Below are 25,362 nucleotides of genomic sequence, written 5' to 3' on the forward strand. Positions count from 1 at the left end.
CCTGCCATGTTCCACGCACACTCCTTGGTGGTCAGCGCATGTCATAGTGACCGGTTGTTTGATTGTTCCACCGTTCAGTCTATTTGCATATTAGCCTTTTATTATATAGGATTTAGCTAGATTTTCTTTCATTTCTGCCTTCTGTTCAGTCACAAACTTGGGCACATCATCAGGTAGCCAGTGCCAGCATTGCCCATTTTTGGCACCTTACTGAAGAGTTCTTGTACAGGGAATGAAGGGCTAGGATCCAGGACCACAGCTTGGGAACTTGCTGATCACATAGCTATTACTAATCTGGTGCCTGTAGCTTGCCACCTTGTTCATTTTGGGGTTTTTTATTTGTTTTTGTGTTTTTTAGAGGGAGAGAAAGAAACATCAGTGTGAGAGAACAACATCACTCGCTGTCTCTTGCATGCACCCCAACTGGGGATCGAACCTGCAACCTGGGCATATGCCCTGACCAGGAATTGTGACCTTTTAGTGCATGGTTGACACTCAACCAATGAGCCACGCTGGCCAAGGCATGTTCTTTATTTCTTGAAAAAAGGTTAACTCTCACTACTTCTGTTGCTACTCACTGTTAACTTTCAGGGTTGAGAAGTAACACATCATCACTTCTCAGCTTTTTGGTTAAGATCAAGTGTGAACAGTAACAACACATGATTATTAGGCAATGCTGGGGTATTTTTTCTAGAGTATACAAAGTGACCCTTCTTCCACTCAAAGGCTTAAATTTCAGACTGCCAAATTTTCAAATTTGAGACCTTTAATAATATACATAGAAAAATAAACTCTAAATTGACAAGTTTAGTTATGCTCATCTAAATAACATTCTAAGAAGAAACGGAGACGAATTTAAAGCATAATCTGTCTTTAAATATTAAAAACACAAGATTGCTTCCCTAAAGTGTCTCCAGCCAATATGCAGTCAATCAATATTCCATAGAACGGAGCATTGTAGGTGAGTGCTGTTCCTCTTTTTCCCTGGTATGTCCATCATTCCTGGGCCACACTTAGGGAACAGCGTCTCTTTCTAAGGGAAAACAAAAGGTGGTTTTTAAGATAAAGAATAAAGATAGCAGTGCCCAGAGCCAATTCTGTTTCCTTCCTCTGGTTTGAGCTATCCAAGCTCAGGGAGGACTGCAGAGAGGAAAGGCACCGCTCTTTCATGGCACCTGTGTAACTGTCCTTGGCTCTTAACTCCTGAGGGATTCGCCAAGGAGCTCCCAGCCTCAAGTCCTCCATCCCAACTTTATTCTTAGGTCTGTGATTGTGCTGATCTCTGCCCAGCTTCCCAGGCCTCTTTGGCTCAGCCCTGCTCCCAAGTTTGTGGCGTACCTGCATAGCCTGGTGATGCACTCGGAATCATCCCGGCAAGAGGCTCCAATGGGCCTGAGGGAAACCCCTCTCCAAAATGGTGTCATTCTCCGCAGCCTTCTCTTTGCTGAACTCAGTTCCGATATTGGGGAGCCATCTATCTGTGGGGCAAAGACAAATTCACCTCAGGTGTGGAAGGGTTGACACCCTGCTGAACATCTTGGAGGAATTGTCATTCCCAGGATGCTGCAGACTGAGTGCAGAAGAATCATTCCTCAGGATGGAGTCTGGATCTTGGGCTCTGCTTACAGTGCCACCGTCCCTGCACGCCCACATTCGTATCCTTACCTGGCCCAACAGTAACAGGCAGATCATGAGCACTGCAAAGAGTTTAAGGTGCCACATCTTGACACGGAGTGTTGGAGCCTGAAAGCCAGGGACAGTTCCCACCTTTATAGACTGAAATGTGCCTCGTTTATGGATGCCAGGTGGGATGGGGGCAAAGTTTATTGTTGCAATCAGGATCGATTTAATAAGTTAATGTCTACCAGAGGAATGTGCTCAAGGCCTGCCTTTCAGGCACGTTGTATTTACTGATCTCTCATCTGGACTTTGAGTGATTATGTTGGCTGCTTGGACCCTTTCACCCATTTTAGCAAAAGTCAGCACTACCCTTCCCTGTGAAAGCCACGTGAAGACATTGAGGGAGGCCAGGCACCTAGCCATATTTTGATTCCGAAATAGCTCAGTGAGATCATTTATATCAAAATAGAATTCTAATAATGAGGTCTTCAGAAATAGCGCTGACCCCTTTCAGTCTTGTCTAGGAAAGAGGCACTGAGCTATTGTGTTATAGGCAATTGGATAATGCCCCCATCTCCCTACTGTGGGAGGATGCTTTGGCAAGCAGGGTCTACAGTGCCGCAGTCCCTCATTTATGTAGATTGACTGTCACCCTAATTCTCTGCTCCAGATCATCTTCCCGGAAGAATAGAGACCCAGCTATGGAAAGTTCAAAATCTTGTCTACCTGCCCTCGCCTGGGGGTAAGGCCATCAGGACTGATGTGGGACTTATGCGAACCACAGGTGACTCGAATGAATGAGTATAGGTTGATGTCTTGTTTATTCTGTGAATGAGTTGGGAGCGAGGGCTCCTAAACTTGTGTGGTGGTGATAAATCACACTGCAAAGCCTTGAGTTATGGACTTCCCTCCCAAGAGGCCACTGGGGCCTCCTAAAGAGCATGTCCTTCTTGCAGCCTCAGGGAAGCAGGTCTAAGCTGAGCTGTCTCCAAAGCCCAAAGTAGGAACTGCTGCTGGCTTCTCGGGGCAACCATGAGTAGCTATGGGTATTCATTAAATGACATGGGCATTTTAATACATTTGGGGGCCAAGATGTGAATTCTGAGTAAAGAGATTGGTAGGACTTTAGATTTACATGAGACCTAGAAAGGTTAGCCAACAAGACAAATGCAATAAGATTTCTTCTCTGCCTGGTGTCTTTGTGAAAAGTTTGCTGGTATCTGTTTCCAAGGCCCTTCTCATCTTCAGAGGTTGGATATTTGGTAAGAACCTTCCTGTTCTCCGAGGAAAAGAGGAGGAGATGCGGCACAGCTGAAGGTGAAACAGAAGGTCGCCAATCCTCTTGCCAAGGGAGCGGAGGGTGGTATGGTGGACCTCAAAGCTGGGTGGGGCAGGCTGTGACCACAGCTGTCTGTCCTGGTTCCAGGCCTAGAAGGAGACACCACTGCTTGTACTTTCAGAAACACTGAGAAGCAGATCTCTGCTAAACTCAGCTAACCAGTTCTGCGAGTTTGTGACCAGTTAGCTGCTCCTTCCCTTTACTCTGGGTGACCTCAGGTAGGGGCTTAACTAGGAACTTTGTAGGGTGGGGAAGAGGCTACGTGGTGACCTAGTGAACATTGGGTAAGAACAAATGTGATTAGATAAGCAAAAGACTGAGCAACGTGATGTCCTAGAGCCAGTCGGGTCTGTGGACTCAGTGCCAGGCTCCCCTTTATCAGCCTGGAGTGATGTGCCAAATGGGATTTGGAACCTGCTCATTCCAAAGATGGGTACTTTCTCCTAATCCTCCATTTCTGCCTTCCTGTACTCCAAGCAAAATCAAATTAAAAAATTTAAAAAATTTTTAAATGTCACAGGCTCCCTGCAATCAAGTATTTCGCTGAATAAAGTACATAACTACATGTTCCTCCCTCCAGGGAAAGGCTTAAGCAGCCTCTAACAATTTCAGCTGTAAGAAGAGTGCTTGGCTGGGAGGCAGGAGTGGGGTCTCGGTAGGGTAACGGACCACAGGCCAGCCCAGCCCCTCTTTGGGCTTTAGTCTCTTGTTCTGTCCATGAGATGGGAGGAGATCCCTGAGGCCTCTCAGGCACTGACATTTGGGGGTTCGTGTGATTAATTTACAAGAAGAAATTGAGACTGAAGCATTGATCGTTTATAGCATGGATAACTCTGAACACAGCTCCCAGGGATTTCCTGCTTTGGAGGTAGGCGCCTGGGATGAAACGAGGAAGAGGGTGTAGGACACAAACAGATGTTTGAACATCTTAGGAGGAGAGATCATTAGGCCTTAACAGTAACTGGAAACTTTTGTGCTGTCCCCGAGCAGGAGGGGCCTAATAAAAAACGACTTTCCTGAAACAGAAAAACTTTTCTAGGTGAAATTTCAACAAAGGGTCAAAATGTATTCGCTTTTTTGCTGGCTGGAATTGGCAGAGTTCTGTGCCTGCACTAGGCAAACCTGTATCTCCAGGACTGTTGTTGGCCAACTGAAGAGTTCCCATTCTGCTGCCCAGAAATGAATGCCTTTGTTGGGGGTAGGAGCACTGCTGGGGGAAAGAAGGGCAAAATGAACAACTAACTGGCTGTGCCCCCAGCGGCAGGTGAAGGAGCTGCACGAAGGCTGGAGGGGACAGGTGGGTGGGTTATAGATACTGAGGCCCACAGTAGTGGTTCCTCTTCCTTAAGATACTTTACCCAAGTTTTCCTTTTCTTTATGGATTTCTACAAGTAGTCCTTAAAATGATCCCAGATCCCAAATCATGTACAGGAGCACTGAGCTATGACAACTCACCACATTCAGCCACCACCACCCCAGCGCCCTGCTGCAGAGCTTTGTGCCTCCAAGTTTAGAGAGGCAGCTCTTTAATAAGAGACGGGCTTAAAAGCAGCCTTTCACAGCTTTATCTAAAAGCAGAAGCTCAGCCTACATAGGGCTTACAGCAAGGGCTTCTTAGGGTACTCCTGAGATAAAAAGGATTCAGACCAACAGGCTCAGTGCTGGGAAAGGGCAAGCTTGATTTGAGCTGGTACCTCCAAAGGAGTCAAAGAAAGTCTTAGGGTAAAATGAAGCCAAGAATGCCTTGACTGGTGTGGCTCACTTGGTTGAGCATCGTCCCATGCACCCAGAGGTTGCCAGTTTGATTCTCAGTAGGGGCATATGCCCAGGTTGCAGGCTCCATACCTGGTAGGGGCGTGCAGGAAGCAGCCAATTGTTTCTCTCATTGATGTTTCTCTTCTCCCTCTCCTTTCCTCTCTCTAAAATAAAAACATATTTTTAAAAAATGAAGCCCAGAAGGTGGGAAAGGGTGGCCATCTCCCCTAGGAAGCTTGGGGCTAAAACCAGAGAGGGAGAGAGATTCATGAACGGCAGTGGTCCTCCCCTGGTGCATGCATCTGTTGAAACGATGCAAAGTTATGGATGGGTATATTTACATCTTCAGGTCCACAGCTCTCATCATTCTCAAAAAAGTCCACAACCCAAATATGTTACATCTCAGGCAAGCCCTGAGAATAAATTTGGACAAAGAGCCAAACAGGAAAATTATTAACACATCTGTTTTATGGGCAGCAAGTTCAAAGCTCAGGAATGCAGTTTTCTTGCCTATATCACAGGAAGGAAGCAACAGTAAAAGGGTATGGGCCCAAGTCTGTCACTCAGCCATTCCTCCTTATCCTGCCTCACAATGAATGCAGCTTACCTTACCAATTTTTTATTTTTAGATTTGGAAGTATTTTAACTTTGGTTCCTAAAAGGCAAGAACAATCATGAGAATAAGAAGGAAAGATGCAGCCTGAGAGAGAAGCTGAACTGCAGTGAAAGTTGCCGTTCTGGATCAGCAACAAGTGTACTTAGGAAATTTCTAGAAGCGGAGCAGGGAAGCATAAGCATAAAACTGCCAACCCTTACCACACTAACTGCTGTCGGAAGGAAAAAGATTCCTTTTAGAGTTACAGTGGTGGTCTCCGAGTTCCTGTGTCCCTCCCAGCACTTCCCAGAACCGCAACCCAGCTGCTGCCAGCTTCGCTGCTGCGGCGAAGGAGTGAGCCCAGTGGAGGGCCCCGTGGGCAAGAGGTGCATGGTGTGGAGGTTACAGGAGCTGATGACCCCATGATGTCTGGCAACAAAGGAATTTCTGCCTTCCCTGAATCAGACCACCTTTTCAAATGGGTGAGGACCAGCCATGGAGCAGCTGGCACAGTCTATGAAGACATGAGGTACCAGCTCTCCCTAGAGCTCCCCAGTGGCCAACCTGTGGCAAAGTTCCTATCCCTGCTACCATGCTGATGCGGACACCCAGGGTAACATCTGCCTGGACGTCCCGAAGGATCTGTGGTCTGCCCTGTACGACATCAGGACCATCCTGCTCCCCGTCCAGAGCCTGCTAGGAGAACCCAACATGGACAGCCTGTTGAACACACATATGGCCAAGCTCTGGAAAAACCTCACAGTCTGTAAGTGCCTGCAAGAAACCTATGCAAAGCAGGTCTCCAGTCAAGAGCCCTGAGCTGGCTGTCCAGTCTCTCTCCTTGTGCTTTCTAAAATAAACATTATTGTAAATATTTTATTGATTTTAGAGAAACATTCATGTTATTCCACTTATTCATGCATTCACTGGTTGATTCTTGTATGTGCCCTGACCGAGGATAGAACCCACAACCCTGGTATATCGGGAGGATGCTCTAAGCCAAGCATGTCAAACTCACAGCCTGCAGGCTGCATGCAGCCCACAATGAATATTTTTGCGGTCCAGCCAATATAATGGTATGCAAGAAACATTTTAATAGAAACCTCAATTTTTACAACATCCTGTTATACATAATTATTGAGCTAGGTTTGCTAATGACTGATTAGTATAATCATGTTGCATTCATTTCCCTTACGCACCTTATGCGCAGGCACACCATTTTACTTCACTAATATTAGCTGGGAATGTTTTAGCAGCTGATTGCCACGTCATTAGTCTTGTACTGACTTGTTTGGTATGCGCAACAGGAAATATTTTGCTTCCGGAGAATAGGTTTATTTGCGTTATGCTTATTAATTTGTGCAGTTATTCAATGTCTGCTAAGTTAATTTCAAGAAAAAATATTTTGCCCTGGCTGGTTTGGCTCAGTGGATAGAGTGTCGGCCTGTGGACTGAAGGGTCCTGGGTTCAATTTCAGTCAAGGGAACGTGCCCGGGTTGTGGGCTTGATCCCCAGTGTGGGGAGTGCAGGAGGCAGCTGATCCATGATTCTCTCATCATTGATGTTTCTATCTCCCTCTCCCTTCCTCTCTGAAATCAATAAAGATGTCTTTAAAAAATATATATTTTTATTAAAATGTATTATTTTGTTAATGATTACTCATTTCAGCCCTTTGTATTCAGCATCTCTATTGAAATAAACCTACGTTTCTATGAAAATTGAAGCTTGTATTTTTTTTGCAGCCCACATAAACTTAAACCTTGTTTATTTGGCCCGTGTTAGCCTTTGAGTTTGACATGCTTACTCTAACCCAGTGGTTCTCAACCTTCCTAATGCCACAACCCTTTAATAATTCCTCATGTTGTGGCAACCCCCCAACCATAAAATTATTTTCGTTGCTACTTCAGAACTAATTTTTGTTATGAATCGTAATGTAAATATCTGATATACAGGATGTATTTTGTTACAAATTGAACATAAAGCATAGTGATTAATCACAAAAACAATATGTAATTATATACGTGTTTTCCAATGGTCTTAGGTGACCCCTGTGAAAGGGTCATTCAACTCCCAAAGGGGTCGCCACCCACAGGATGTGAACTGCTGCTCTAACCGATTGAGCTACCTGGCCAGGACCTGTACTTTTTCCTTTTTCCTCAGATTTTCTGTCCTTGACTTATTTCTGTATAGGACTCCATCTTTAGCTGTGGTGTCATATTTGTTGTTTATTTCAGTTGTCGCCGGTTTGGCCCCAGTGATGAATATATTTAGTACATTTTGTTAAAAAAATAAAACTTTCGCCGAAACCGGTTTGGCTCAGTGGATGGAGCGTCGGCCTGCGGACTGAAGGGTCCCAGGTTCGATTCCGGTCAGGGGCATGTACCTGGGTTGCGGGCACATCCCCAGTAGGAGATGTGCAGGAGGCAGCTGATCGATGTTTCTCTCTCATCGATGTTTCTAACTCTCTGTCTCTCTCCCTTCCTCTCTGTAAAAAATCAATAAAATATATTTTAAAAAAATAAATAAATAAAAAAATAAAACTTTCTACCAAAATATATATTCAAAGGCTCCAGGAGTAAACTTTTTCCATAAAAGGCCAGAGAGTAAATATTTTAGGCTTTATGGGGCATATATGGTTAATAACCACTGTGAGCAATCTGGTACAAATAGCCAGGGTGTTGCCCCAGCTCTAGAGGTCAAGGGGTCACCTCACCCCTCCTTTTATAGCTGACTTCCCCTCAGGCTAACTATGGAAGGCCTGCCTTAGGAGAAAAGGCAGTACAGTGTAACTTTAAGAACATAAACTATAATGCCAGACTCCACCATTTCACTATCTATATAATTTTGGCCAAATTGTTAACCCTCCCTGTGCCTGTGTCCTCATCTGCAAAATGAGTGTAATAATATTTCAAAGGTAGTTGTGAGGTTTAAAAGCTCATTTGTGTAAAGGACTAAGAAGAGTGCCTGACACAGAAATTACAACATAGTCAGGTTTTATTATTGTTAGAGGATCAGAGGGAGGGGAACCAACACTCCCCACAGTCCATGCCACCCACAGCTGGCCAGCCTGCGAGAGTAGCTGCAGCTACTTTCTTGGAGATCATACTGTAGAACAAGGGGTGAGCCCCACTCCTTCACCGAATTCCCAGACTAGCCCAAACGGGTCAGGGCTCTTCTGGGGAAGGGAGTTCATTAACTTGAAGGTTAGCAAGTCACACCAAGGACTCTGCTCACAAAAATGCAAAATCACAACATGGCAGCCCATAAGAAGTTTATTGTGTCCTCAAGACACTACACACTGCAGACTCCTCTCCCAGAGAAGGGTCTTTCAGAGACCAGGAACCATCCTCCAGATGAGCTGCTCATTGGTCATTTTCATAGGTGGCTGGATTCTTCCTCCTGGATTTCTCAAACTCCTCAGTCCCCCATGTGTAGACAAGATAAAATGCGACAAATGCTTTAAAAATCAAAAGCGAGAGAAAAAGCAGTGAGCACATATGAGACAACGGAGTCCCCATCCTCTTTTCTGCATCACAACAGATTCTGCCCTCCTGTTTCTAGTTTCCAACAAACCCTTTTAAACCAGACGGCCCAGCAGGGTGACGCCAGCCCTGGCCGGCGGATCGGGAGGCGGGCGCAGTCCCCGAACCCCCAAAGGGTGCGGTCGGAGTCCCGGTCGGGTCACCTATAGGAGGCAACCGACCGATGTTGCCCACATCGGTATTTCCTTCTCTCCCTCCCTAAAAACCAACGAACACATCATCAGGTGCGGATTTAAACAGAAGAAGGGTGACATTACATACCCATTTGATAAGTGACCAAAAGAAAAGGGTCTGCCCTGACCGGTTTGGCTCAGTGGATAGAGCGTCGGCCTGCGGACTCAAGGGTCCCAGGTTCGATTCCGGTCAAGGGCATGTACCTTGGTTGCAGGCACATCCCCAGCGGGGGGTGTGCAGGAGGCAGCTGATCGATGTTTCTCTCTCATCGATGTTTCTAGCTCTCTATCCCTCTCCCTTCCTCTCTGTAAAAAATCAATAAAATTAACAGCATAAACTTCACCATTTAACCAAACTCGCGATGTTGTGCAACTATCCTATCTGCTTCACTGTAACGCAAAGCAGTTGCCGCCAAGCAAGTAGCGGGCGAAGTGACCTCAGAGGAAGACGGAGTCACACTAGTGACCTTGGGCCGCCCATTCAAGTTCTCTGTGACTTAGGTTCCTCGTCCGTAACAGGAGACGAGGACATGACAGTTCAGGGGCCTTGCGGTATTTTCAATGAGAAGAACGGGTGTGCATGGCGAGTTGCGGGGCGCCTGCCGACCGCGGGCGTTCCCGCCGGGCTCGGAGTCCGCCCCCCGCCCGCCGCCCCCCGCCCGGGCCGGGGCACTCACGCGGCGCGACGCGCAGGATGGAGGCCTGGATGCGGCGCAGCACGTTGGGGATGCCCTTGCTGAAGTAGTGCGGGAAGGCGCGCTGCTCGAAGGGCGACAAGCTGTAGGTGATCACGTGCCGCACCCGGGTCAGCTTCCCAAACTCGCGGCCCATGGTGGCGGCGGCGCCTGCGGGGCCGAGGGGGACAGGCGCCGGGCTCAGTCTCGGGCCGCGCCACCCGCACCCCGCAGGCCCTCCCGGCGCTCCTCGTCCTCCCCCGCCCAGGCGGCGCCCCCACCCTCCCAGCGGCCACCAGGACCCCGCCACCGGGCCCCACTCCCGCACCGGGGTCACCTCGCCCTCCACAGTCGCGGGATCCACCGGTCTCCGTCCGCCACTTCCGGCAGGACCGGAAGCCGGTCTAGGAGGCCTTGAAGTCACTTCCGGGGAGTACCATTTTCCCGCTGTCTCGGGAGGAGCCTCTGTCTCCCCCTTCGTTCTGGAGAGAAGTGGCCTGGCCGGGTGCCGGCGGGTGGGCGGGGCCTGGGCCGGGGTCGGGCGTGTGACCCTAGTGCGGGCCTCGGGGCGCCCCCCGTGCGCTGACGCTTCCCCTTTGCGCTCCGCCTTGGGTGGAGCCGCAGGAAGCGGCTGGGTGCCCGGGAGAACCAGGAGGTGACGAGAAAGGGGCAGGAGATCTGGAGGGCCGCGCCGGCCGCGCGCCGACCTGCCCGCCCGCCCTGCACCGGTGGAGAGCGCCCCGAGGCCGATGGAGCCGCCGCGCGGCAGCGAACGCGGCCCCACGCCGCCTGGCGTCGCAGCGGACACCGGCTCGGCCCCAGCACCAAACCCGGGACTCAGATCCCGGCTCCTCTCGGCCACCGCCGCCTGAGAATCTGCTGGCAGGATGTAGACTTTCCTGGGTTAGAATAAAAACATTCCGGAGATGCTGCCACAGGGCCCCCAATAGTTGTCAAGCAATTGATCGAGGGCTGTTAAGTGGTGGTAAGAGGGAAGGGGGGGCCACCCCTAGGGCATCCAGCACAGGCCCCCCACCCCACCACACACACACCGTTCCCTCCACCCCGAGAAGGTCTGGCGGGGGTAGGGCGTGGGGCACGATGGCGATGCCCACATCCTCCCCTCCGCTTTCCTGGAGGAGAGGCGAGGGACGTTGGCTGAGAGGCGTTGCCGTGTGTTTGGGAGGTGCTTTCTACTGGCGGATGCCGCTCCCTGTGCAGCCGTCTGGCTTCTGGCTGCGGTGTTGCAAATGTTCTGTTCATGGGATTGCTGGCCATGTGGTCAATATATAGACCAAGGCCTCGTTCAACCGTTTGGGTGCGTTTTATAACCCTGCTGCCTAGCCACACGCTAGGGAGGCTTGGCAGGCAAGGAACTTACATTTGCAAACACACCTCCGTGTTGTCATCCTGAATACTGCACGGACTGGTTTTGCATCCTGTACCAGGAATGTGTTTGCCTTTTTAAAAAAATATATTTTATTGACTTTTTACAGAGAGGAAAGGAGAGGGTAGAGAGTTAGAAACATCGATCAGCTGCCTCCTGCACACCCCCTACTGGGGATGTGCCCGCAACCAAGGTACATGGCCTTGACTGGAATCGAACCTGGGACCTTTCAGTCCGCAGGCCGACGCCCTGAGCCAAACCGGTTAGGGCTGTGTTTGCCTTTTGGCCAGCACAGAGTCTCCTTAGGAGTGGCACTGGACCAGGGGTGGGCACACTTTTTGACTCGAGGGCCACAATGGGTTCTTAAACTGGACCGGAGGGCCGGAACAAAAGCATGGATGGAGTGTTTGTGTGAACTAATATAAATTCAAAGTAAACGTCATTACATAAAAGGGTACGGTCTTTTTTTTTTTTTTTAGTTTTATTCATTTCAAACGGGCCGGACTACGGCTGGATAGCCCCTCATTTCGGCTACTCGTGGCGCACCTTTGTCTCATTTTCCCAAAACGTGACCACTAGCCCGGTCTCAGCTCCAAGGCAAGGACATAACAGCTAAGAACCATAATAAGCTAGGGCCTCGGAAATTCTACCACCATTTGAGTGATGAATGAAACAGTGAGTGCATAAAACTTCCATGTATTTTCTAGCACCTGCAAACATTTCTAAACCTTTCAACCAAAATATGTACCGATGAATGTGCAGACAGAGCAAAGACATCAGGACATTATATCTAAAAATGAGTCAAGGTTAAAGGTGACGTCCTCCTTTTTTAAGCATGGTGCTGTCTTCCAAGTGCATATTCTATGGAAGCCGCCTGGAAGATGTGGGCAGCCTAACAGTTCTCTGCTCTCTAGAATTCCAATACCAGCTGGGACTTTCTCTCACCCTCCAAATCAACTGTGATAAATAATTATCCTAAGCACCTGAAAGTGGGAGAGGCAGGAAGAGTAAACTAATACCATAAATTGCATATCAACAGATCTTTGTATCATCATGAATAATTAGTTTTTTCACGTGCATTGGAAGTTTCAGCAAGCACCTAAGGAACATTTTAAGAACCCGAATCGCTTTAAAAAAAAGGGGGGGGGGATTATTTTAAGATAATTTCTCAATTTCTCTTAGCCTTTCAGCTACATAGCTGGTGCATTCGTACAACAATAACTTTAAGAGGTTTTTTTTTTTTTTAATAATATATATTTTATTGATTTTTTACAGAGAGGAAGGAAGAGGGATAGAGAGTTAGAAACATCGATGAGAGAGAAACATCGACCAGCTGCCTCCTGCACACTTCCTACTGGGGATGTGCCCGCAACCAAGGTACATGCCCTTGACCGGAATCGAACCTGAGACCCTTGAGTCCGCAGGCCAACGCTCTATCTGCTGAGCCAAACCGGTCAGGGCAAGAGGTTTTTAAATAAATGCCAGAAGAAAGGAAGAGGAAAGCAAAACAAACAAAAAACACCCAAATAAATCCGTGTCTAATGAGGATAAAAGTAGGATGTTATCAGCTGTTTGACATACAGCTGATAAAAATTATCTTCAGCTAGGCATCCTTGAGGTCTGATTACAGAAGTGACCTTACCCGCCTACACACCTAAAATTGATTTAAGAGATCAACCTAGGTTCTTCCTGGCTTTTAGGAAGAAGACTGGTATGGCTGGGTTCCTTGCTAGTTCTTCCAAGCCATGGCGCTTCCCAGCACGTTCTTTTTATGGTTTGGCTGCCTTTCCTGGCTGTGTTTTCCTAGTAGCCTTGGTTCTCTGGCTTCTAGGGGAGAGGCTCAGATTGCAGCCAGTGCTGAATTGGAACCTGAGGCTGAGCCTTGGTCCTTGCTGCAGCCTCTAGATGGGAGGGACAGATCTGGCCTCCTTTCCCCTCTCTTCAAGGTTCTGTGTGATGGGCAAGGTGGGGTCCCTAGGCTGCAGCCAGACTCCAGAGCTTTGCGCTACATGAAGAGGCTCTATAAGGCCTGTGCTACCAAGGAGGGGATCCCTAAATCCAACAGAAGTCACCTCTACAACACCGTTCGGCTCTTCACCCCTCATGTCCAGCACGACAAGCAGGCTTCTGTGGACCAGATGACAGGTGTGTGGGAGCAGATTGGTCAATGGGGGGAGGGAAGATGAGAGACCGGGCTGCACTTCAGTTACAGAAAGAGCGGGGCCTTGCTTCTTGAATTGCATTTTACTTCTCATGATACTCAGTTTCCAAATTCAAACAAATCTGGTACTTGGTCTTGCTGTTTCTTCCAGTGCCCTCGTGGGTTTAGGGGGGCTGATATGTTAGAATGTTAGAGCTAGAAGAGACGTAATGGCTCTGAAGGCTGAGGAAAGTGCTGCTGGAGAAGGTCACAAAATCAAACTGGAAACCCGGTATTTTGACTTCCAGTTGCTTATTCTTTCCATTCTCCAATACTGGCCTGAAAATGTGCCTAAGATACCTCATAGCTATTGGTATGCTTTGTCACACATGCTGTTTTCCCCTTGTTTGTTGCTTTCTGTGAGAGGAAAGCGTAAGTGCCGATGTGGAATAGTAGGTCCTCACAAGAACAGTCATCAGTTTGACTCAGCACTTTGGTGAATGTGTATGAAAGGAGCAATGCTTTAAAAAATCTACATTCACTAGGTCATGGTTTTAACCCAAAAGGCCAGAGGTGGCTGTTTCAAACCCTCCTTTCTTGCTGTCCTATTTTATTTTGGTGGTTTGGGATTATTTATTTGTTGTCTATCTCAAGTGTTCCAAATTAACTTAGATAATTAAGCTTTCTTTATTGACGCCATCCATTAAGTCCAGGGGTCCTCAAACTTTTTAAACAGGGGGCCAGTTCACTGTTCCTCAGACGGTTGGAGGGCCGTTGGAGGGCCGGACTATAGTTTAAAAAAAAAACTAGTCGGCTGCTAAGCAACAGGCAGCGGCAGCAAAAACACCCGGCGGGCTGGATAAATGATTTCGGTGGGCCGCATGTGGCCCGCGGGCCGTAGTTTGAGGACCCCTGATTAAGGCAGTGGTTCTCAACCTTGGCTGCACATTAGAATCACCTGGGAATCTTTTTAAAATCCTGATTTCTGGGCCTCATCCTCCAGAAATTCTGTTTCTTTGTTATGGGGTGGGGCCACAACATTAGTAACAAAGAAACAGAATTTCTGGAGGATGAGGCCCAGAAATCAGGATTTTAAAAAGATTTCCAGGTGATTCTAATGTGCAGCCAAGGTTGAGAACCACTGCATTAAGGCTTAGAACAGTGATGGCGAACCTTTTGAGCTCGGCGTGTCAGCATTTTGAAAAACCCTAACTTAACTCTGGTGCTGTGTCACATAAAGAATTTTTTTGATATTTGCAACCATAGGAAAACAAAGATTTATATTTTTGATATTTATTTTATATATTTAAGTGCCATTTAACAAAGAAAAATCAACCAAAAAAATGAGTTCGCGTATCACCTCTGACACGTGTGTCATAGGTTCGCCGTCACTGGCTTAGAATGTCTGCTTAACAAACCTAGTGGGGCTTTTTATTTTGTTTTGCTTTTTTGTTAATCCTCACCTGAGGAAATTTTACATTGATTTTTAAAGAGAGTGGAAGAGAGAGAGAAAAAAAATCCATTGGTTGCCTCCTGCATGCACCTAGACCAGGGCCAGGAAAACTGCAACCAGGGTACGTGCCCTTGACTAGAATCGAAGCCAGGACCCTTCAGTCGGCGGGCTGATGCTCTATCCATTGAGCCAAACCGGCTAGGGCCAAACCTAGTATTTTTTTTTTTAATATATTTTATTGATTTTTTACAGAGAGGAAGAGAGAGAGATAGAGAGTTAGAAACATCGATGAGAGAGAAACATCGATCAGCTGCCTCCTGCACACTCCCCACTGGGGATGCGCCCGCAACCCAGGTACATGCCCCCGACTGGAATCGAACCTGGGACCCTTCAGTCCGCAGGCCAATGCTCTGTCCATTGAGCCAAACCGGTTTCGGCAAACCTAGTATTTTTTTATTAGTTTTCCCTCTAGAGACTCCCCAAGAGAAAAATAGTATTTTCCTTATTTATCGTCCTCTGTTTGGAACAAATTATTAAGATTCTAAAAATTAAACTGTCTTATAATTCCCTGTTATTTCAATTCACCACCAAAGCTGTTTTGACTTTCTGGTGAGAAAATATGCACTTGTAATTGCTGGGAATTACTTATAGCCCCAATTACCTGTATTTTCTGTATACGCCCTCCCCCTCCTCCCCATTTTTCCATTTTTTGAGGTTTGAGGAAATGGGAAAAGAGAAGGGAGAAGGCACATTCAAAAGTACTAATTCCTTGATTTGACTTCCTGTTCTGTTGGAGCGTATTCAGGCACGATTGGTGACTTTTTTCTCCCCAGGAGCCGTGCCGTCAGTGGACCTGCTGTTTAACCTGGATCGAGTTACTGCTGTGGAACGCCTACTCAAGTCAGTCTTGCTATATACTTTGAACACCTCAGTTTCTTTCCCCTCCGCTGCTAACTGTGTGTGCCACCTGGTGCTGAAAGAGCCAGCGCCTGGTTCCAGCAAGACACCCCCTAGAGCTCCACACTCCGTTACCTTTAAGCCACAGTTTGAATTAAAAAAGAAATACAAATGGGTTGAGGTTGATGTGACTGCCCTGCTGCAGCCTCTAGTGGCCTCCGACAAGAGAAGTGTTCACATGTCTGTGACCTTGACATGCGTGAAAGACCAGCGGCAGCACCCCTCAGCACAGGACAGTCGCCTCAACCTGGCACGCCCCTCACTGCTTCTGTACCTGAACGACACCAGTGCGCAGGCTCATCACAGGTGGTATTCCCTCCACTCTAAAGGGAGCCCTTCACAGGTTCCTGACCAGGGAGGTCTGCCTGCCTGTCCTATAGGAGAAGAGGCTGCGAAGGGAGTGAGATCTCCCCGTCACCGGAGAGGACAGGAAACTGTCAGCTCAGGATTGAAGAAGCCTCTGGTTCCAGCTTCTTTCAACCTGAGTGAATACTTCAAACAGTTCCTTTTCCCCCAAAACGAGTGTGAGCTCCATGACTTTAGACTTAGCTTTAGTCAGCTGAAGTGGGACAACTGGATTGTGGCCCCGCACAGATATAACCCCCGGTACTGTAAAGGGGACTGTCCAAGGGCAGTTGGGCATCGGTATGGCTCTCCAGTTCACACCATGGTGCAGAACATCATCTATGAGAAGCAGCTTGACTCCTCAGTGCCAAGACCATCGTGTGTGCCTGGCAAATACAGCCCTTTGAGTGTGCTGACCATTGAGCCTGATGGCTCAATAGCTTATAAAGAATATGAAGATATGATAGCCACTCAGTGCACCTGTCGTTAACAGATGATCCTCTAAATGAAAACCTTGGGCCTCTTTGGCAAGGTGAATGCCCTGCGCCCAGCTGTGCCTTCATGTGTCGAATCTCTAAATATAATGCAGCGTGTCTTGTATAAGGAGGAGTCTGTGTAGATTAGCACATTCTGTGGTACCAGTCAGTGTAAAGGGACATCTGCCTTTTTTATTCACAAATGTAAATGAGTGTAATTATTTTGGTGGACTTTCCATTTTTCCCCCCCTAAGCAGTTATTTTTTTCTTTTCATAAGTCTTTTTTTTAATGTTAAAAACTTAAAGAGCATTAATTTTGAATGGGATTGCAGCTCTAAGTAGACAATTCAGATTGTTGTAGTCTTATTTAATGGAAGAATAAATTCCTGTCAGTGGCATAAATTTTCTATATGTGTGTTTATTAAATAAAGGTTGCTTTTATATGGTGATTTGGGAGGCAGAGGAAGCATGTCTGAAAGTTCGTCTTGGCTCAACCTTTGATCTCTTTCAGAGTAAAAGAGAGGCTAACTTCTTTACCTACATCCTGATGAAGTGAGGTTCACTAGGTCTGGAGTGTATGCAACATTTCTATTGCATTAATGTGACTGGTACACAATATACTAATTCTGCTCGTTAGATGACTTGTATAAATTGATTCACATCAAACAATATAATATTTGTTCCATTTATTTAAAGGAAATTGCCTTGCAGATTTTTTCCCAAGAAATTGCAGGGTTAAAGATTTTTAAAATGCATTTTCTTCTTTATGTATTTAGATCTCTGACGCTATGGGAGGAAGTCAAGGAGCATTTTTTGTTTGTTTGTTTCCAGTTTCCCTTAGCTCCCATCACTGCACCCCCGCATATTTTTTTCAGGTGGACTTTGGACTGTTCCACTGATCCAAGCTGGCAGTGTGGAGGTTATATTACAGAGGGGGCCTTGTTTGGATATGAGGGCTTATATGTGGGTTTTCAATCAATTTACCTTAAGAGAGTCCTACGGGCATGGAGGGCTGATGCAGTTGATTTCTGTTTCAGAGTTTCTAAAACCTTCATCTACAAACCAGAAGTAATTCCTAGGTACAAGAAGTATTTAACCATTCTTGTAAATGATGTTTTCTTAGTGCATAATGTCTGACTAAAGAAGTCAGCTTGGATTTTGATATAATGGTGTTGAATCTGCAGATCAGATTGGGGAGTATTGCCATCTTAATGCTATCCATGAATATGGGATGTTTTCCCCTTTATTTAGGTCTTTTTTTTTCTTCCTCAAAAATGTTTTGTAGTTTTTGAGTAAGTTTTGCATCTTTTGTTAAATTTATTTCTAAGAATTTTATTCCTTTTGATGTTATGAATGGAATTGTTTATTTTATTTTGGAGTTGTTGCCTGGTGCTGTCATGCATACACATTACAAACCTGCACATACTGACATAAATGCTCTGTTTTCTGCTCATGTTTTTTTCCCCTTGAAAACATTTCGGAAAAGAGGTACTGAAACGGAGGGAGAAATTTTAGGTGGCCCAGTTTCCAAATAACTTTACCATCTTGTTGTGTAGCTTTGAAGGCATTATTATTCTTTGGTAAAGGAGGCTGCAAGCCTAAGAGATAAATGGTTTTTCAGGGGTTACTTCTGTCATTCTTAGGAATAAAACATACCTAGAATGGAAAGGCCATGAGTAAGGGTGGCAACGTACAACTGAACTTATTTGAAAGTAAGTCTCCCTTAGATATGGCTGTTTTCAAATGGACCACATGAAATATAAACTCAAGGAATTCCTTATAGTTCCTCAGTTACCTTCAAGTAATTTAATTTTTGTTTCTCTGAAACAGAACTTTGTTTTGTTGTTTGTTTTTTTTGGTTTTTTTTTTTCATGGCTTCGTTCTGTGACGGAGTGTGGAATGTGCTCTGCAATCTAGAGGTAGTTCTGATGGACATTAAATATCACGGTCAGTGCCAGAATTAGGAACAGAAAAAATAGTTCATCCTTACAAGTAAGTTCTAAAATGGATTTACTTAAAAATTAGCTTGAATAACTTTTTTAAGGTTTTATTTGTAAATCTAGTTTCTCTCATTCATAAGACAGTGTTAATATTCAGGGCTGATGTGGCTGCTAAATTTAAACTTCAAAGATTCTCTTCTACACAATTGAGGAGCATATACCAGTCTTCCAACTGCCTCCTCCATATAAAACCTTTTTCTTGGGTTACTCTTACAAAAGCTGCCACTTTAGAAAATAAATGACAAAGGACAGCAGTGATTTAAATCTGGAAATTTAAGGATGAGGCCACATCTGCCTTAAATAGATGCATTCAGCTTTGGTATTTAGTCCAGATGAGATACGAGGCCACCTAATGTGCTGAGTGTCTTAGTGTGCCAGGGAACAATGGGGCATGTCAGGAGCTGGTTTTACCTTCAGCTCTGAGTTTCCTGCTTTTTATCGGTTTAAATCAACTCCTGTGTTACGCTGAATACTTTGTGTTTTACTAATCGGTTTCAAGCGCAGTAGCCGCTTGGACTTTGTTTAGAGCTCAGTGTAGACAGTCTGGGGGGAAACACAGTTGCTCTTTCATGGAGGAAGTATTCCTGGTTACATAAGTGAGAAAAGAAAAGTGCTCGGATAGAAGAACTTAGTTTATGTCAAACCTTAGTCAGTGATAATTTGTAACTTTGGCGTGATTGTAACTTCTAATAAGTGAAGTGGAATGTTAACATGTAAATATTCTTTTAGAGGATGTTAGTCCCGGAAACATGCCTTAAGTATAGAGGTTGGCTGAATGGGTTGATACAATAGAAAAGTATGCTCTTCTGTCCATTAACTGTTGTCTAATTAGAAGGAAAAACAGCCACAACCAGGAGATTGATTCTTCATCCTTTACCAGAACTGACACGTCAGATAGGTTCTCCACGTGTAACTGTCCCCAAACCACTGATTTACTGCTCAGTTTTTGGAAGGGGCCATGGTTAATTAGACCAGGACTATTTCAGTATCCATTTAAAAAATGATTTTATAGCCCTAGCCAGTTCGGCGCAGTGGATAGAGCACCAGCCTGCAGACTGAAGGTCCCGGGTTCTATTCCAGCCAAGAGCACATGCCGGGTTTTGGGTTTGGTCCCCAGTAGGGGGCGTGCAGGAGGCAGCTGATCAATGATTCTCATCATTTATGTTTCTTTCTCTCCCTCTTCCCTTCCTCTCTGAAATCAATAAAGAAATATATTTTCTTAAAAACAGAAAAAACGATTTTTATAGGTGGCCTAACAGTATTCCTGTCCTACCTTACTGTGTAATGTGGTATTCATGGGAGAATTGAGTGATTAGATATGTGCGAACAAGATCAACTGTACGTTTTGGACATCTTAAATGCTTTGTGAGTGGTTTACAGAGTTATTTATAGACCTGCCTTTGGTGCTGGTGTCTTGCCAGGTTGGAATGCTATGATGGGCAGTTCACAGGCTGTACCTGGATGCCATTTTGGCTTTCTCAGAAATAATTAGCTCACTGAATAAATATTTATTGAACACTGACTATGGGCCAGGTGCCGTGTGAGGTTAAGAACAGAGTCTAATGTTCTCGGCTCCAGGAAAGAGATAGCGCCTCCCAGAAATGGTGCCTCCTTTGGTAGCCTAAGTTCTGTCCGTGAGCATCTGTCATCACAGAGTATTCTGTGGAGGAATACATTTTGGGGTGAGTACTATATAAGCAGGCTGAATAAATACTAAATTATTTTACCTTTAGATTAGAATTTTTTAATTAAATGTTTTAAGATAACTGCAGATTCACATACAATTGTAAGAAATAATAGCTCTCGTGTAGCCTTTATCCAGTCCCCTCAATGATAACATCGTGCAAAAGCATAGCATACTCTTTACTGACATTGATACAATAGATAAGAATTTTTCACATCGAAACTCAGTTGGGTCACGGGAAATGCTGATCTTAACATCCATAAAGTTTTGATATCTCCTGATGAAATTAATGGTTCAGTATTTTTCATCTTCTACCACTTCACCTCTACCCTGGAAACTTGGAGTCTTTGAAACTACAAATTTATTTATTCAATAAATGTTTATTGGGCACATACTACATGCCAGGTATTCCTCTAGAGCAGTGGTTCTCAACCTGTGGGTCGCGACCCCTTTGGCGGTCTAACGACCCTTTCACAGGGGTCGCCTGAGACCATCCTGCATATCAGATATTTACATTACGACTCATAACAGTAGCGACATTACAGTTATGAAGTAGCAATGAAAATAATTTTATGGTTGGGTCACAACATGAGGAACTGTATTTAAAGGGCCAGAAGGTTGAGAGCTGCTGCGCTAGAGGCTGGTGTAATAGTGACAAATAAGGGAGACAGGCACTTGCTGTCATGGAGCTCATGTTCCAGTGCGGGGAGAGACAATGAACAAGTCAACAACATGAGCAGCCATGTACAGGGGCCTCTCGGCAGAACAAACTCGTCGTCTGACATCAGAAAGTCCTGGGTATGACTGGCAAGTGGGAAAGGAGAAGGAATAAGCGGAATGGCAAGTGGGGCGGGAGGAGATGAAGTTGAAGAAGCAGACAGACAAGATGATACAAGGCCTTATTGGCCAGTGTGAGGGGATTGGATTTTATGCCAAGATCAATAGGAAGCCACTGAAAATGTTGAATCAGGGGCCTGAAATGATTGGATATTTTTTAAGGTCACTCTGAGTGTTCTTTGTAGAGTTGTTTGGTAGAGACTAGTCTGAAACAGGGAGACTGTTTTCGGGGGCTCTTCTCGTGGTCCAGTTAAGAGATGATGCTGTCGTGGACGATGACATGGGGATGGGGATGCAGAGAAGTGAACTTGGGATTTCTTTTTGTGGCTCTTCTCTGTTCCTTGGCCTGTGCCTCTGAGGTTGTAGAACGGCCACCTTCTACTAAGAGAAGAAACTCAGGTTCTTATGGTGAAAGGAAAGGATAACACATCTCATTTCCCGGTTTCATATTTCCACCTACGTGAGGTGCTTCTTAATCATCATTTTTATTTTTTTAATGTTTTTATTGATTTTTTTTTTTTTTTTAGAGAGAGGAAGGGAGAGAGAAACATCGATTGGCTGCTTTCTGCACATCCCCTACTGGGGATTGAATCCACAACCGAGGCATCGAACTGGTAATCTCTTGGTTCATAGGTTCATGCTCAATCACTGAGCCATCACATTTCTTTGTTCTGTTTGTTCTTTTCTGTTTTGTTTCTGGTCGTTGCCTTTCATGTTGGAGGCTCTTCTCAATTATCTTTCGTTGTCCATCTAAACGTGTAAGGCCTACAAAGCTGTTGGAAGCTGTGCGTGAGGGGGTGGGATGTATTAATTAACAGGCTCTTTGGTTTGAGGTTTCTATCAGTATCTATAGGTTTCTCCACAGAACTATTATCCAATCTTCTGGTGGGAGGAGGAGGGGACAAAGATACACACTTAGCTGCTGGTGGTCTTAGAGCTCAGCAGTACAGGAGCTGTGCGCTTTGCCTTAATCAATCCCTTTCGACCTCAGTATTGCACCTCTTAGCCCCCAACCTCCACCACACCTGGAGTTCACTTGTCTGTTCAACTTCTCCACAGAAACAACCACTAGTCTCCTGCTGGGCTGGGGGAGGGGTGGTCACCCGGTGGCTTGAGATGGGGGGGTGTACATTGGGGTACAATGGTTTCATCGACAGACTCAGCCAATACCCACTGACAGTCCTAGCTGGCACCGCTGCCTCCCAGGGTACATGGCATCTTCATTTCCTGAGCTTTCCCAGGAGTCTATGCTCTCATCACCTGTTCTTTGCCCCTATGGGTATATTTGATATTCACTTGTTCTAATGTTAATGGGAGGAAGTAGAGATAAATTTATGTTCAGTTCTCCAAGTCAAAAAGAGGTACTGCTAATAGCACCATGGAAAGTCCTTGTTCAAACCTCTGCTTAGAGAAAATGGGTAAGAAAAGCCTATAGCAAATTGTAACCGTTTGTGATCTCAAAGAACTTTCAACATGCTCTCTGTTTGATAGCTTCCTTAACTTCTCCGTGTCATCCTTGCCCAGTCAGTCTGGGGTAAGAAAGGTAGAACTATCTAAGGCAGGAGCACATCCAGGGTCTGGATTGCATACCACATTTAACATAAAAAAGTACCTCATTAGATAGTCTTAACTAGCAGGACCAAACTGCTTGCCAATAAGTAACCTGAAGTTTTGCCTCAATGTAGGAAAACTGAGTTCAGTTGTTACCTTTAGAAAAGGGATAAACAGGCTTAACAGTTTATTAAAGTCAAAATAAAGGTTAATGTGCCCAGCTTCCATTGCATCATTTGCCAGGAAAGTGTGTGCTGTGAACTTTGCAAATCATTGCATGATTCGAGAAGAAGTGACCAGGAGCACAGGTTTTCATTGTGTTCATGCCCTTGACATTACCAGTTTGTGAAATATTTGTAAAGGGCTAGAGCAGGGTCGTGGAGGTTAAGGGATCTCGGAGAGGTGAGTTGATGCCACACAGCGACTGCTTCCTGGATCTAAAGGGTTCGTGGCTTCAGCTCACTTGGATCCTTTTGCAACAAAACTACATGCAAATGAGGTGGGGGGAAATCCCCAGTGGAGCAGCATTGGCTTATTACCACTCATCGAGATCATACTAGAGAGAAACTGTAGGCACAGCCTAAGGCAGTGATGGCGAACCTGTGACACCTCTGACACGCGAACTCGTTTTTTTGGTTGATTTTTCTTTGTTAAATGGCATTTAAATATATAAAATAAGTATCAAAAATATAAATCTTTGTTTTACTATGGTTGCAAATATCAAAAAATTCCTATATGTGACACGGCACCAGAGTTAAGTTAGGGTTTTTCAAAATGCTGACACGCCGAGCTCAAAAGGTTCGCCACCACTGACCTAAGGAACAGAATAACTAAAAGCATGAGCTCAGGAACCACCCTGTCTGTAACTTTGGGCAAGTGAGTGTCCTCATCTGTAAAATGGGGCTGACAATAGAATCTATTTCTTAGGGTTGTTGTGAGGATTAAGTGAGTTAATACATGTAAAGAGCTTAGAACAAAGTCTAGCAAATAGATTCAGTAAGTGCTGCTTTCATAATGATTACCTTAACGAAGATTCTCTGAAGCTGTGCTCTCCAATACAGTAGCCGCTAGTTACAAGTGGCGATAGAGCATGTAAAATGTGGCTGGTCAAAACTCTCTCCCTTCCTCTCTCTAAAACTGGGTCAAAGCTGTGAATGTAAAATATAACATACACCAGATCTCAAAGGCTGAGTATGAAAAAAAGAATAAAAGATCTCATTTTGTCATATTGATTACATGTTGAAGTCATATTCTGGTACATTGGAGACTACATATGTAATATAGTCTCTAATTTAAAACTTCATGTGTGGCTTACATTATACTCCTGCTGGACAGCATAAATGTCTCTTCCTCATATGAGTTCGCTCTAAACTTCACCCTGATATTGCCCCCCCCCCCCCCCAGGCAGCGCTCGCGACACTGCTAAAGGGCACACATTATATATTTATTACTTCATCTGACCCGGCCCCTCCCCGGCGCGGCAGCTTTCTCTTTTGAGCAGCGGCACTCCACCGCACTCTTTCCCACTATTGCGCTGTCCGAGCACGTGGCGCCGCTGATGGTAAGACAAACCGGCTCGCGCTGGAGGAGTGAGGCGCAGACTGGGATGGAAGTGAAACAGCCTGTAATACGCGGTCGCTGCCTTCGGAGTGTAGTTCTCGGGGGCGCTGCAGATTATCTGCTCACTCAGGTGGAAGGAACTGATAGAACAGAGAACTCTGCCACCAGGAAGGCACAGCCCAATTCTGCCCAAATTCTTTATCTTTCACACAATTACACCCATGAAGTTGAGAACTACCATGTAGATACACAGGTGGTGTCAGGATTGGCTATGTCTTGACATGATGGGTCCTGAGAGTAATTTATGTGTTCTACTTATGATTTCAAGTCAGATCGAAATTGGTTAACAGGTAGCACTATGCTATATACCTTTGAATGGACTCCATTTGCATTGCTGCTAAAGAATGTTATTTTTAAAATAATTAGTAGACATAAATTCACCCTCAATAGTAATTTTTTTAAAATTGATTTTAGAGGGAGGAAGAGGGAGGGAGGGAGGGAGAGAGAGAGAGAGAGAGAGAGAGAGAGAGAGAGAAAGAAATATCAGCATAAGAGAGATACATCTGCCAAAACCGGTTTGGCTCAGTGGATAGAGCGTCGGCCTGCGGACTGAAAGGTCCCGGGTTCGATTCCGGTCAAGGGCATGTACCTGGGTTGTGGGCACATCCCCAGTAGGAGATGTGCAGGAGGCAGCTGGTCGATGATTCTCTCTCATCGATGTTTCTAACTATCTCTCCCTTCCTCTCTGTAAAAAAATCAATAAAATATATTAAAAAAAAAAAAAAAAAAAGAGAGATACATCTATCGGTTGTCTCCCAAACATGCCCCAACTGGGGATCGAACCTAAAACCTAGGTATGTGCCCCGACTGGGAATTGAACCCACAACCCTCCAGTGCATGGGATGATGTTCAGACCAACTGAGCCACACAGGCCAGAGCTCAATAATTTTTCAAAAGTCGTGTGACCCATGTGCATATCAGAAAAATACGGCTCACAGGTAAAACAGATCATGTGGCTTGAAAGATGCTTTTAGGTCTGTGGGCACATGGTGCTCTAAGCTAATGAGTAAATGAGCGTGAGGTTACGTGAGCTGTCTTTCTGCATTTAGAAACATACACTTAGAATGTCAGGCTGATTAGAGTCCTTGGAGGCCACCTCTTGCTTTGTATGTGAAGATCTTCAAGAATGGGCCAATGTCAGCATGTGTCTCCATCATACACACACAGAGAGAGAAAGGCACACCATTACATTTACCATTTAAAAATGTACAACT

At 45.5% G+C, this 25,362-nt stretch overlaps 3 protein-coding genes and 1 pseudogene across 7 annotated transcripts; 2 read left to right on the forward strand and 2 right to left on the reverse strand.

The window, feature by feature from the left end:
* Positions 1-746: 746 nt before the first annotated feature.
* On the reverse strand, positions 747-1,975 carry LEAP2 (liver enriched antimicrobial peptide 2). Its single transcript, XM_036313708.1, has 3 exons — positions 1,666-1,975; positions 1,339-1,478; positions 747-1,033 (listed from the first exon to the last, which is right to left on the reverse strand). Exons 1-3 carry the CDS (start codon positions 1,720-1,722, stop codon positions 997-999), a joined length of 234 nt encoding a protein of 77 aa, XP_036169601.1. The 5' UTR covers positions 1,723-1,975; the 3' UTR covers positions 747-996.
* Positions 1,976-5,707: 3,732 nt separating this feature from the next.
* Positions 5,708-6,247, forward strand: LOC118658318 (annotated as a pseudogene).
* A 2,316-nt stretch (positions 6,248-8,563) lies between these two features.
* On the reverse strand, positions 8,564-10,175 carry LOC118658647 (cytochrome b-c1 complex subunit 8). 2 transcript variants are annotated; one of them, XM_036314154.1, is made up of 3 exons: positions 10,036-10,175; positions 9,702-9,869; positions 8,564-8,766 (listed from the first exon to the last, which is right to left on the reverse strand). In XM_036314154.1, the coding sequence occupies exons 2-3, from the start codon at positions 9,853-9,855 to the stop codon at positions 8,672-8,674; spliced, it is 249 nt and encodes an 82-aa protein (XP_036170047.1). In that variant the 5' UTR covers positions 9,856-9,869; positions 10,036-10,175; the 3' UTR covers positions 8,564-8,671. The 2 variants fall into 2 exon arrangements, with proteins under 2 accessions (XP_036170047.1, XP_036170046.1); XM_036314153.1 differs by having other exon boundaries at positions 10,027-10,172.
* An 86-nt stretch (positions 10,176-10,261) lies between these two features.
* Positions 10,262-16,854, forward strand: GDF9 (growth differentiation factor 9). Of its 4 annotated transcripts, XM_036314150.1 has the most exons (4): positions 10,262-10,683; positions 11,565-11,760; positions 13,032-13,230; positions 15,512-16,854. In XM_036314150.1, exons 2-4 carry the CDS (start codon positions 11,749-11,751, stop codon positions 16,468-16,470), a joined length of 1,170 nt encoding a protein of 389 aa, XP_036170043.1. In that variant the 5' UTR covers positions 10,262-10,683; positions 11,565-11,748; the 3' UTR covers positions 16,471-16,854. The 4 variants fall into 4 exon arrangements, with proteins under 4 accessions (XP_036170043.1, XP_036170045.1, XP_036170044.1 ...); XM_036314152.1 differs by lacking the exon at positions 11,565-11,760 and having other exon boundaries at positions 10,262-10,601; XM_036314151.1 differs by lacking the exon at positions 11,565-11,760 and having other exon boundaries at positions 10,263-10,683.
* Positions 16,855-25,362: the final 8,508 nt, after the last annotated feature.

Source organism: Myotis myotis, unplaced genomic scaffold (genome assembly GCF_014108235.1).
Source record: "Myotis myotis isolate mMyoMyo1 unplaced genomic scaffold, mMyoMyo1.p scaffold_m19_p_6, whole genome shotgun sequence".
Classification (NCBI taxonomy): Eukaryota; Metazoa; Chordata; class Mammalia; order Chiroptera; family Vespertilionidae; genus Myotis; species Myotis myotis.